This window comes from Marmota monax, unplaced genomic scaffold (genome assembly GCF_021218885.2).
Source record: "Marmota monax isolate L192 unplaced genomic scaffold, Marmota_monax_Labrador192_F-V1.1 WCK01_AAM20220418_F8-fsc00224, whole genome shotgun sequence".
Classification (NCBI taxonomy): domain Eukaryota; kingdom Metazoa; phylum Chordata; class Mammalia; order Rodentia; family Sciuridae; genus Marmota; species Marmota monax.
This window is the reverse complement of record NW_026693937.1, coordinates 1,316,893-1,330,957: the sequence shown is the minus strand read 5'-3', so window position 1 is coordinate 1,330,957 and position 14,065 is coordinate 1,316,893. Positions and strand designations below refer to the sequence as shown.

Here is a 14,065-nt window from a genome sequence, read left to right as displayed (position 1 = left end):
CGGGGCCATTTTCCATTGCTTGGTGTAGGGGTCTTGTAAGACTCGAGGAGGGGCAGGCCCGTGCCTACACACAGGCTGCATGAGAAGTGTGTGATACCACAGCATGCAAGGGAGCCTCATCACCCGAGATTACGTGTGTGGCAGTGTCTGACAGCTAGTAGATGCTCAGTAAATGTCGTTTCCTCCCCTGGCCAACTAACGTGGTGGTGGATTGGCCCGACTTTGCAGGCACCAGAACTGCATTTGTGAGTCTGGAGCAGGAGGAAGCCGCCCCCAAGCAGTTTAAAAGGAGTGTGTTGTTGGGGTGTTTTTGTTTTTGTTTTTTGTTTTTTCTACCGTATATATTTTGTTGCCTCTTGGGCTTCCAGGATCATCAGTACATGCTCATCTCTGGGCAAGATAGCTGAATAGTTTCAATGACATGAACCCAAAGGATAAAGGCCTCTCTGATAAAGTGTTTATGGTTTCAGAACTCGGAATGCTGGCAAGAAGACAGAAGACCTGTATTCCAGTCTTTCCTTAACTACTAATTAGATGCTACCGTGAACAAATCATTTAACTACTCTGGCGCTCTGTTTCCTCTTCTGTACAGCAATAGAATGAACTCTGAAAGCTCTAAGCTTCTTCCTGGCATTAATATTTTATGATTATCAGTGATTCTCCAAGAAAAAAAAATCTAGGTTTTCCCCTAATAAACATCACTTTGGGAGGTTATCCCAGGGTCTCTGTCAGATAAATGGGCTGCCTATTCCACTTTTCCCTCTGAAAACTATTCATTCATCAGCATGATCCTAGGAATTTTGACATGGTCTCCTACAAAACTGATGGTCTTCCTAAGAAAGAAGAAAAATAAGACTTTTTACATTCAACTGGACTCCTACATGTCTTTGAGAATACTGTGATTCTATGAAAATCCCAGGGTGAGTGAGGGACATGAAGACTGACCTATATGGATTAATCAGTCTCTTCTCTGATTGCTTCTGTGTGGATTTGTTGCAGCAGAGTATACAGGGAAGCAGTGCTCTTTATGTAATTGGTATAGGAAGAGGTCAGATAGGTCTACACCTGAGTCCAGAATTGTTTGTGTTCTAGTCTCAGTTCTACCACTGGGTGGCAGAGTCTTAGATTGAACAATAAATTACATATCATCATCCATTCAGGCTACTTTTGGAGGAGATAGGCATGTTTACAGGTGGTTTGGACATAGACCTAATCAGACCACTTTTAGAATAAATGGGGCAATATTAATAATTAGGCCGAGGATGTGGGGGAAAAAGGTACACTCCTACGTTGTTGGTAGAAATGTAAATTAACACAACCATTTTGGAAAGCAGTATGGAGATTCCTCAAAAAACTAGGAATAGCACCACCATGTGATGATCCAGCTATCCCACTCTTTGTTATTTTTCTCAAAGAACTAAAATCAGCATACTCTAATGATGTGGTCACATAAATGTTTTTATCAATGCAATTCACAATAATCAAGTTATAGAACCAGCCCAGGCATCCATCAACAGATGAATGGATATAGAAAATATAGCATGTATACACAATAGAGTTTTACCCAGCTGTAAAGAAGAATGAAATTATGGCATTTGCTGGTAAATGAATGGAACTAGAGAACATCATGCTAAGTGAAATAAGCCAGACTCAGAAAGTCAAGGATCAAATGTTTTCTCTCATATGCAGAAGCTAGAGCAAAATAAAGGAAAGGAGGGCAGGCAGATACCATAAAAACAGCAGACAGTATAGTAAAGGAAGGGTATTGAGAGGGAGGAAGAGGGACAGGAAAAGGGAAGAACTAAAGATTGACAAAATTATGCTGTGTACATATCTGAATGTACTATAGTGAATTCTATCTCTGTATATCTATAAAGCACCAATTAATAAATAGGTATCCCAGTGAGCAGCAGGGAGACTGAGTCCAGGCATGTTGGAGCCAGTTTTACTTCCCCAGCTTGCAGCCAATAAATCACTCTTTTCTTTTCAAAAAAATAAATAGGTTGGACACAGTGGCCCATGCCTGTAATCCCAGCAACTTGGGTGGCTGAGACAGGAGGATCATAAGTTCAGGGCCAGCCTCAGCAAATTAGTGAAGTCCTAAGCAACTTAGAACAGCCCTGTCTCCAAATACAAAAATTTTTAAAAAAAAATGTTTTTTAAAGGTTTGAGGATGTGGCTAAGTGGTAAAACACCTCTGAGTTCAATCCCCAATACCTAAGTAAATAAATAGAAGGAAGAAGAAAGACCAGTAGAGGAGAGGAAGGGGAAGAAAAGGGAGGGAGAAGATTAGGGGAAGAGGAATCACTGGGGACTGAAACAGAACAAATTATATTCCATGTACGTATGATTATGTCAAAATCAATCCCACTTGTATGTATAACTAAAATGCACTAATAAAGACGTGTTTAAAAAACACCAAAAACCTAGAAGTTAATCTGGAACCTTATGCATAATCATCTGATTTCACCTACCATGAAAGAACCACAAGCTTAAAAAGGCCACCATATCCTTAAACAAAAAGTACTCCTTAGTCAGGAATAGTGGTGCATGCCTGTCATCCCAGTGCCTCCTGAGGCTGAGGTAAAAGGATCACAAGTTAAAGGCCAGCCCCAGCAAATTAGTGAGACCCTGTCTCAAAATAAAATAAAAACAAAAAGGGTTGGAGATGTAACGCAGTGGTAGAACATCCCTAGGTTCAATCCCCAGTACTGGGCAGGGAGCGGGGGAGTATTTCTACAAAGACATCTGCCCAAAAGCTGTGTTCAACCTCAGAATGACACCATTCTTGTTATTAATCATTGTGATGAAAGATAATTGTTTCAAAATATCTGATGTAATCTTCATTTTTGTCTTTTAAAACTTCCCTTTAGCCAGACTCAATGGTGCACGCCTATAGTCCCAGGGACTTGGGAGGCCAAGATAGGAGGATCACAAGTTCAAGGCCAGCCTCAACAACTTAATGAGGCCTTCAGCAATTTACTGAGAACTTGTCTCAAAATGAAAAATAAAAATGGGCTTTGGATGTAGCTCAGTGGTAAAATACCCTTAGGTTAAATCTCTAGTACCCCCCCACCCAAAAGAAACACTTTCCTTTGCCTCAACCTCCTTTAATACACCCATAGTTTACTGTAAGGCATGCATATTACCCTTGCAGTGCTCTGCTGTTCCCCAATAAATATTATTGTTCTTTGAAAAAAAAATAAAATAATTTTACCAGGGCTAGAGTAAGTTTCCAAAACTGTATCCCCTCTCTAATTGTGGAGGAAACAACTAACATTTTTCCTGTCTCAGGTTAAGCTATCATGCCCACAAGTATGAGGAAATTCCAGACCTGGAAACCCAAGCAATGGCTCTCTCAGGGACACAAGTTGGACATTTATTATATTTACTGATCATAATGCTTGCAGCACAGTCCTTGTATTCCCCTTTTAAAAACCCTCTGTTCCTCTGGCAGTTAGAATTGCATACAGCCTTTAATAGCTTAGTCTGCTGCTTTTCTCGTGTGCTAGCAAATTGGGAAAACTTTATCCTTTTTCTCAAAACCTTGTCCCCCGTTATTGGAATGTCATCATGGACAAGGACCAAGCCTCCCTTTAGTGAAGTGACTTTTTGGTTTTTTGTTTCTTTCCTTTTTGCAGTGCTGGAAACCCAGTGCCAGGAAGTGCTGTACCACTGACTACACTCCCGACCCCATGAAGTGATTCTTAAGTCTCCATGAAACTTCCTTTAGCCAGACTCAATGGTCTCCAACATTGGTGTACATGAGAATCACTGGAGAGCTTGTTGGAAAGGAGATTCTTTCCAGACATGGTGGGCATGCCTGTAATCCCCGAAGCTCAGAAGGCTAAGGCAAGAAGATCGCAGGTTCAAAGCCAGCCTCAGCAATTGGCAAGGCACTAAGCAACTTAGCAAAACCCTGTCTCAAAAGAAAAAGGGCTGGGGTTATGGCTCAGTGGTTAAGGGCCCTTGAGTTCAATCCCTGGTACCAAAAAAAAAAAAAGATTCTGAGGGTCGGGGGTATAGCTCAGTGGCAGAGTACTTGTCTGACATGGAGAAGGTGCTACATTTGATCCGTGACACCATAAAAACAAAACCAAAGGGAGATTCTCAGAACCCAGCCCCAGAGATTCAAATTCAGTAGATCTCAGTGGGATCCTGGTGATACTAATGCAGTTGATCAAAGACTGCACTTTAAGGAAATATTGCTTTAACTTGTCTAGCTCCCCTGAGAGAAATATCTTTTGCTGGTTATTAAGGTAGTTAACACTAAGTTGAGAAATCAGGAATATAAAAGACATTTATGAACCAGGTACTGTGATACACACCTATAATCCCAGCTACTTGGAAGGCTGAGGTAGGAGGATTGCAAATTCAAGGTCAGCCTGGGCAGTTTAATGAGTCCCTGTCTCAAAATAAAATACATTATTCACTGTGGGAGACCAACCTTGCACGTGACTGAGTCTCACTCCCTGGCTGGATGCTGAGGCGCTCAGTAGCAGAATGTGGCAAAGCTTTCCCCACCCTTTTTGGGTTTGAGGGATGGTGTCTCATGCATGGGTGTGTCTTGCTATAGACCCATGGGTGAAGCTACACTCACCTATTCCTTTGTAATATTACCCCTTGCCCTGTTTAGGATAAAATCTTCCATGGAAGTGCCTTGTGTGTGTCCCCTTCTCTTACTGTGCCCTTGAGTGTGGCCTACCCAGGTGTCAGTCAACCTGCTGACAGCAGACATCATGAAGCTGGACTCAGCCCCCTGAAACCTGACCCCTTGCCTCATCTGAATAGCTTCTCAATAAAAGGGGTCAGTGTGTGCTCGCTCTCCCTCCTCTCCCTCACGCGTGCGCTCGCTCGCTCTCTCTCTCTCTCTCTCTCTTTCTGTGGATCCTTAAGATCAGAGGAGCTGTCACAGCAACCCCAAAAGAAAAAGGTATTTGTGTCTCTTGTGTGGTTATTTCATGCAACCCAATTAGCCCAGTTTCCCTGGAGTGATCCCTGAGTTTTAGTCGAGAACGAAACCTGGCAATTCACTATTCTTTGATACTAATCTCCCTGAAATATCAGAAAAATGTATCTTACCAAATGCCCAGTTGATATCTATGCCGATTGTTCTACAGAATGCATCCTACAGGACTTAACTGGGATAATTTTCCCAAATGTTCACTCATGTGATGCTTTATCTCTTGGCAGGATCTCCCAGCCATCCAGCCCCGGCTAGTAGCAGTCAGCAAAACCAAACCAGCAGATATGGTGATTGAGGCCTATGGTCACGGCCAGCGCACTTTTGGAGAGAACTATGTAAGAACCCTCTCCCGGAGAGCCTTTGAAAGAGTCATGATTGCCAGGCTTCTGACGTTCTGTTTTTACCCTTTAGGTTCAGGAACTTCTAGAAAAAGCATCAAATCCTAAAGTAAGTGGATATCAGAAGTCTCCTGTTTGTATCTGAATCTTGACCCTTTAATTGAAAATTAGACCCCTGTTGGTGGTTGAGCAGGAAATTGGGCTGGAGTAAAAAATTTTAGTTCATTTCTGCCTTCTGTCCCAAATGCTCAGATTTTTCTGTCTTTATTCACACTATTGTCTTCTCTTTTTGGCCATTTGGAAATGGTATTTTTGTTGTTGTTTTGTTTTTGGTACTAGGGATTAAAACCAGGGGTACTTCATTGCATTTTATACTCAACTACATCCCTAATCCGTTTTATTTTTTATTTTGAGACAAAGTCTCATGATACTACTGAGGCTGGACTCAAACTTGCAGTCTTCCTGCCTCAGCCTTCTGGTTTTCTGGAATTGCAGGTGTGCACCACCGTGTCTGGAAAGAAATGATGATTTTTAAGAGCTTGCTGTAATCCTCTGTCCTTTTGAGATTTGAAAGCTTAAATCAGTTCATCCTTAAAGGGTAATATCTAAAAGATGGAGAAAGTAGATGGGAACAAGGAAGGCACACAGTAGAAGCCTTAGATTTTTCTTTTAAGTTTCCTTTTGCCTCATTAAGAGATGGCAATAGCAGTTTATTACATTTAAGGGACAGAGCAGATTGAAAGGTCACTAGAAGTGTGCAAATTATTTGAACTGGAGAGGCCTCCATAAAACATGAGTCAAACATGGTTACCTTTTTCACTTCAGATTCTGTCTTCATGTCCTGAGATCAAATGGCATTTCATTGGCCACCTACAGAAACAAAACGTCAACAAATTGATGGGTAAGATGAAACTCTAAATATGAAAACAAAATTACTGCAACATCATATGACTTAGGCTACCTTCTGTGTAAGAGAGCAACTTACTAGAGCATACCCAATTCACCATGTGTATTGTGGAATTTTTTTAAATAATATTTAGAAAAGTAAAATTAAGAATTAACTATAGGGGCCAGGTGCAGTGGCACACACCTGTTATCCCAGTGGTTTGAGAGGTTGAGGCAGGAGGATCACAGGTTCAAAACCAGCCTCAGCAACTTAGACCCTAAAGCAACTTAGTGAGACCCTGTCTCTAAATAAAATATTTTAAAAAGCCTGGGGGTGTGGCTCTGTAGTTAAGCACCCTTGAATTCAATCCCTGGTACAAAAAAAAAATTAACTTCAGGGTTGAGGGTTATACTTCAGTGGTAGCGCACTTGCCTAGCATGCACAAACTCCTGGGTTTGATCCCCAGCACCAAAAAAAAAAAAAAAAATTAACTATAGAAAGGTTTAACTATATGATAGTGACAGATGGAGATCTTAAGGAACTGAATTTCTCTCAAGGTATCAAAATTAAACTATTTTTTAACAGCTTTATTAAAATATAATTGATAAAAGTATAATTGACTTATAATAAATTGCACATATTTAAAGTGTACAATTTGATAAGTTTGGGCATAAGTTTATATCTCGGAAACCATCGCAATTAAAAAATCAACATATCCATTTCCCCCAAAGGTTTCCCCCTGTCTCTTTGTGATCCTTCCCTTCTTGCTCCTCCCCATTTCTCTTGCTCAAGTGCCTCTTACCTGCTTTATCACTGTAGACTAATTCACATTTTTATAGTTTTACATAAACAATCAAAGTATGTACTCTTATTTGTCATTCAGCATAATAAATTTGAGATTCATCATGTTCGTGCATGTGTTTAGCAGTTTGCTCCTCTTTATTGTTTCTCTTTATTTTATTCCATTGTATAAATATGTCACAATTTCTTTATCCATGGATCTGTCAAAAATTTGACTTGCTTGTAATTTTTATCTGTTACAAGAGAGTTGCTGTGAACATTCTTATACAAGTCTTTGTATGGACATATATTTTCTTCTCCATTGGAGTAAAATACTTAAAAGTAGAATGACTGATTCACATAGTGTATGTCTGATGTGTAACTTTTGTTTTCTTTTTAGTGCTGAGGTCTAAACTCTGTACTGCTCTTTTATCTCTACCTTTTTTTGGGAGGGGTGGGGGGTACTGGGGATTGAACCCAAAGAAGCTTTACCACTAAACTACATCCCCAGTCCTTCTATTTTTTTTTTTTTCAGACAGTTCAGATAAGATCTCACAGAGTTGCTGAAGATCTTTCTGAGTTGCTGAGCCTGGCCTCAAATTTGTGATCCTCCTGACTCAGCCTCCCAAGTGCTGGGATTACAGACACATGCCACTGCAACCAGCAATCTTTAAATTTTAAGAAACTGCCAGCTGTTTTTCAAAATGGTTGTGCCACTTTAAATTTCCACCAGCATTGTTGAAGTTCTTGATAACAGTATATGGTCAGTCCTTTTTTTGTAGTTGTGGGGATCAAACCTAGCTTTGAACATGCTATGCAAGCACTCTACCACTGAGCTACATCTCTAGCCCCAGTCTTTTACTTTTAGCCATTCTAATAGGTATGTGACCAGTTTGATAGTGCATGCCTATAATCCCAGCAATGAAAAGCTGAGGTGGGAGGATCACAAGTTCAGGGCCAGCCCCAGTAACTTAGCAAGGCCCTAAGCAACTTAGCAGGACCTTGTTTCAAAATAAAAATGGCTGGGGATGTAGTTTAGTGATAAAGCACCCCTGGTTTAAATCCCCAGTACCCCCTTCAAAAAATAAAATAAAGGACTGAAGATGTAGTTCAATGGTAACCTCTCAGTTCAGTCCCTATTACAAAAAAAAAAGAAGAAGGAGAAGAAGAAGAAGAAGATGATGATGATGATGATGATGATGATATGGGGTCAAGTCTTTGCATTTATCTAATGGCTAGTGATGTTGAACATCTTTTCACCTGTTTACCATCTTTGATGTCTATATATTTTCAGGTGTCTTAAGTCTTTTGCCCATTGTTTTTCTCTTCTTTTTTTTTTTTTTTTTCCTGTTGCTGGGGATTGAACCCTGAACCTCACACATTCCTGGCAAACACATATCTACCACTGAGCTATATCCCCAGTCCTCTTTTGCTTATTCGTTAATTGGATTGTACTATTACTATTGAAACTAGAGAGTTCTTTGTACTGAATATAAGTCCTTTATCAGATATGGGCTTTGCAAATATTTGCCTCCAGTCTATGGCTCGTCTTTTTATTCTCTTAACAGTGTCTTTTGAAAAACAGTTTTAATTTGATGAAGTCCAATTTATCAGTTTATTCTTTGTTGCTGGGATACAAATGTACACCACTGCACCTGGCTTGTAATATTTTTATATTATCCTTTTAATATCTTTAGAGTCTCTAGTAAGGTTAACTCTCTCCTTCCTGATATTGGTAATTTGTATCTTCTCGCTTTCCCACTAATCCCATCTAGCTAGATATTTATCAAATTTATCTACTGTCAGGGACACCCTGAACAGGAGCTATGCACACACTTTTGAGTCCTGAGTAAAGAGGTACTGGACTGGTATTGTACTCTGCAATGCAAGTGGACTTTACCTCCCGCTTAGATTAGAAAGGTGCATCTCTGGGAGTGGGCATCACCCAATGGGGTTGAATTACACCCACCTGTTTGTTGTAATCCTACCCTTTTGCCCTTATTTGGATAGAGTGTTCCATGGATTAGCTCCCCTCAGAAATAAAAGCCGAACCTCAGAACGTGCCCTCTCTCTCACACCAGCCTCTCGTGTTTTTCTCTTGCCCCACTTTGCGGGAGCTTGAGGCTGTGAGACAGTGAAGCTGTCCTGACGCCCAGAAAAAGGTATTTCCGTGTCTGCGTGATCTTTTCGTGTCACCCCAAATTCAGTCCAGCCACCCCGGTTCAGTAGCCTGCGCTGGACAGAGGCTACAATCTACCTAATTTTTTCTATTATTCTATTATTATAATATGTTGTCATATAAACAAAAATATGTATTCTGGGGTTTATCACATGTGAAAGCAAAATGCATAACAACAGTGACATTAAGAATAGAAGGAGAGGGCTGTGGTAGAGCGCTTGCCTCACACACATAAGACCCTGGGTTCGATCCTCAGCACCACATACAAAAATAAACAAGTGAAATAAAGGTGTTGTGTCCAACTACAACTAAAAGAAATATTTTTTTAAAAAAAGGAGAGAAACAAAAATACAGTGTTGTAAAGTTTTTGAACTGTATGTGAAATGATATACCCCTTGAAGGTGAACTGTTAAACCCTAAAGCAACTAATAAAATCACTTAATAAAGAGTTATTGCCATTGCCAAGCACACTAGCACACACAGAGGCAGAGGCAGAAGGATCACACATTCAAGGCCAATCTGAGCAACTTAGTAAGAAACCTGTCAAAAATTTTTTAAAAGGGCTAGGGATGTTAGTTCAGTGGTAAAATGCTTGCCGGGCATACGCAAGGACCAGGATTCAGTCCCCAGTACTACACACAAATACACACACATACACAAGAGTTATTGCTAATAAGTCAACAAAGGAACTATGGAATCATGAAATGGTAATTTTTTTTTTTTTTTTTTTTGTGTAGTGATTTTGATTTTCATTTACCTAATGGCTAATGATATTGAGCATTGTTTCCTATGCTTATTGATCATTTGTATATATTCTTTGGAGAAATATCTATTCAACTCCTTCGTGCTTTTTAATTTTAACACAGGGTCTTGCTATGTTGTCCAGGCTGGCCTCAAATTCTAAACCTTCCTACCTTATCGTCCCAAGTAGCTGGGATGATAGGCATGCACCACCACACCTGGCTATTTGCACTTTCTTTTTTTTTTTTAGTTGTAGATGGACACAACACATTTATTTACTTATTTTAATTTATTTACTTTTATGTGGTGCTAAGGATCAAACTCAGTGCCTCACATGTGCTAGGCAAGAGCTCGCTCCACCACTGAGCTATAACCCCAGCCCTATTTTTACATTTTAAAGTTGAAATTATTATTTTTTTTCTTTTTTTTTTTTTTTTTAATTTTTTATTGTTGGCTGTTCAAAACATTACATAGTTCTTGATATATCATATTTCACAATTTGATTCAAGTGCGTTATGAGCTCCCATTTTTACCCCATATACAGATTGCAGAATCACATCAGTTACACATCCATTGATTTACATATTGCCATACTAGTGTCTGTTGTATTCTGCTGCCTTTCCTATCCTCTACTATCCCCCCTCCCCTCCCCTCCCCTCCCCTCCCCTCTTCTCTCTCTGCTCCCTCTACTGACATTCGTTTGTCCCCCTTATATTATTTTTCCCCTTCCCCTCACTTCCTCTTGTATGTACTTTTGTATAACTCTGAGGGTCTCCTTCCATTTCCATGCATTTTCCCTTCTCTCTCCCTTTCCCTCCCACCTCTCATCCCTGTTTAATGTTAATCTTCTTCTCATGCTCTTTGACCCTACTCTGTTCTTAGTTACTCTCCTTATATCAAAGAAGACATTTGGCATTTGTTTTTTAGGGATTGGCTAGCTTCACTTAGCATAATCTGCTCTAATGCCATCCATTTCCCTGTAAATTCTATGATTTTGTCATTTTTTAATGCAGAGTAATACTCCATTGTGTATAAATGCCACATTTTTTTTTATCCATTCATCCATTGAAGGGCATCTAGGTTGGTTCCACAGTCTAGCTATTGTGAATTGTGCTGCTATGAACATCGATGTAGCAGTGTCCCTGTAGCATGCTCTTTTTAGGTCTTTAGGGAATAGACCGAGAAGGGGAATAGCTGGGTCAAATGGTGGCTCCATTCCCAGCTTTCCAAGAAATCTCCATACTGCTTTCCAAATTGGCTGCACCAATTTGCAGTCCCACCAGCAGTGTACAAGTGTACCCTTTTCCCCACATCCTCACCAGCACTTGTTGTTGTTTGACTTCATAATGGCTGCCAATCTAACTGGAGTGAGATGGTATCTTAGGGTGGTTTTGATTTGCATTTCTCTGACTGCTAGAGATGGTGAGCATTTTTTCATGTACTTGTTGATTGATTGTATGTCCTCCTCTGAGAAGTGTCTGTTCAGGTCCTTGGCCCATTTGTTGATTGGGTTGTTTGTTCTCTTATTGTCTAATTTTTTGAGTTCTTTATACTCTGGATATTAGGGCTCTATCTGAAGTGTGAGGAGTAAAGATTTGTTCCCAGGATGTAGGCTCTCTATTTACCTCTCTTATTGTATCTTTTGCTGAGAAAAAACTTTTTAGTTTGAGTAAGTCCCATTTGTTGATTCTAGTTATTAACTTTTGTGCTATGGGTGTCCTATTGAGGAATTTGGAGCCCGACCCCACAGTATGTAGATCGTAGCCAACTTTTTCTTCTATCAGACGGCGTGTCTCTGATTTGATATCAAGCTCCTTGATCCATTTTGAATTAACTTTTGTGCATGGCGAGAGAAAGGGATTCAGTTTCATTTTGTTGCATATGGATTTCCAGTTTTCCCAGTACCATTTGTTGAAGATGCTATCCTTCCTCCATTGCATGCTTTTAGCCCCGTTATCAAATATAAGATAGTTGTCGTTTTGTGGATTGGTTTCTGTGTCCTCTATTCTGTACCATTGGTCCACCCGCCTGTTTTGGTACCAGTACCATGCTGTTTTTGTTACTATTGCTCTGTAGTATAGCTTGAAGTCTGGTATTGCTATACCACCTGATTCACACTTCCTGCTTAGCATTGTTTTTGCTATTCTGGGTCTTTTGTTTTTCCATATGAATTTCATGATTGCTTTCTCTATTTCTACAAGAAATGCCGTTGGGATTTTGATTGGCATTGCATTAAACCTATAGAGAACTTTTGGTAATATCGCCATTTTGATGATGTTAGTTCTGCCTATCCATGAACAGGGTATATTTTTCCATCTTCTAAGATCTTCTATTTCTCTCTTTAGGGTTCTGTAGTTTTCATTGTATAAGTCTTTCACCTCTTTTATTAGGTTGATTCCCAAGTATTTTATTTTTTTTGAAGATATTGTGAATGGAGTGGTTGTCCTCATTTCCATTTCAGAGGCTTTGTCGCTGATATACAGGAATGCCTTTGATTTATGCGTGTTGATTTTATATCCTGCCACTTTGCAGAATTCATTTATTAGCTCTAATAGTTTCTTTGTAGACCCTTTTGGGTCTGCTAGGTATAGAATCATGTCATCTGCAAATAGTGATAATTTAAGTTCTTCTTTTCCTATTTTGATGCCTTTAATTTCTTTCGTCTGTCTAATTGCTCTGGCCAGTGTTTCGAGAACTATGTTGAACAGAAGTGGTGAGAGAGGGCATCCCTGTCTTGTTCCAGATTTTAGAGGGAATGCCTTCAATTTTTCTCCATTCAGAATGATGCTAGCCTGAGGCTTAGCATAGATTGCTTTTACAATATTGAGGTATGTTCCTGTTATCCCTAGTTTTTCTAGAGTTTTGAACATAAAGGGATGCTGTACTTTGTCGAATGCTTTTTCCGCATCTATCGAGATGATCATATGATTCTTATTTTTAAGTCTATTGATGTGGTGAATAACATTTATTGATTTCCGTATATTGAACCAGCCTTGCATCCCAGGGATGAATCCTACTTGATCATGGTGCACAATTTTTTTGATATGTTTTTGTATCCGAGTGGCCAGAATTTTATTGAGGATTTTTGCATCTAGGTTCATTAGAGATATTGGTCTGTAGTTTTCTTTCTTTGAAGTGTCTTTGTCTGGTTTAGGTATCAGGGTGATGTTGGCCTCGTAGAATGAATTTGGAAGTTCTCCCTCTTTTTCTATTTCCCGAAGTAGCTTGAAAAGTATTGGTATTAGTTCCTCTTTAAAGGTTTTGTAAAACTCTGCTGTATACCCATCCGGTCCTGGGCTTTTCTTAGTTGGTAGTCTTTTGATGGTTTCTTCTATTTTCTCAATTGATATTGGTCTGTTTAGGTTGTCTATATCCTCCTGACTCAATCTGGGCAGATCATATGACTTAAGAAATTTATCTATGCCTTCACTATCTTCTAATTTATTGGAGTATAAGGATTCAAAATAATTTTTGATTATCTTCTGTATTTCTGAAGTGTCTGTTGTGATATTGCCTCTTTCATCCCGTATGTTAGTAATTTGAGTTCTCTCTCTTCTTCTCTTCGCTAGCATGGCTAAGGGTCTGTCGATTTTGTTTATTTTTTCAAAGAACCAACTTTTAGTTTTGTCAATTTTTTCAATTGTTTCTTTTGTTTCAATTTCATTAATTTCAGCTCTGATTTTAATTATTTCTTGCCTTCTACTTCTTTTGCTGTTGTTTTGCTCTTCTTTTTCTAGGATTTTGAGATGAAGTATGAGATCATGTATTTGTTGGTTTTTTCTTTTTTTAAGGAATGAACTCCAAGCAATGAATTTTCCTCTTAGAACTGCTTTCAATGTGTCCCATAGATTCCGATATGTTGTGTCTGTGTTTTCATTAATCTCTAAGAATTTTTTAATTTCCTCCTTGATGTCTTCTATAACCCATTGATCGTTCAGTAACCTATTGTTCATTCTCCAAGTGATATATTCTTTTCCCTTCCTTCTTTTATCATTGATTTTCAGTTCCATTCCATTATGATCAGATAGGATGCATGGTATTATCTCTACTCCTTTATATTGTCTAAGAGTTGCCCTGTGACATAATATATGATCTATTTTTGAGAAGGATCCATGTGCTGCTGAGAAAAAAGTGTAACTGCTTGATGTTGGGTGGTATATTCTATATATGTCAAT

General features: G+C 39.2%; 1 protein-coding gene across 1 annotated transcript in view; it reads left to right on the top strand.

Annotated features, from left to right (window-relative positions):
- The window catches only part of Plpbp (pyridoxal phosphate binding protein), a 28,810-nt gene that overhangs the window by 425 nt on the left and 14,320 nt on the right, over positions 1–14,065 (top strand). The window contains exons 2-4 of the mRNA XM_046463818.2: positions 5,194–5,301; positions 5,378–5,413; positions 6,130–6,205. Coding sequence (XP_046319774.1) covers positions 5,194–5,301; positions 5,378–5,413; positions 6,130–6,205 — 220 coding nt within the window. The remainder of the gene's footprint in view (positions 1–5,193; positions 5,302–5,377; positions 5,414–6,129; positions 6,206–14,065) is intronic.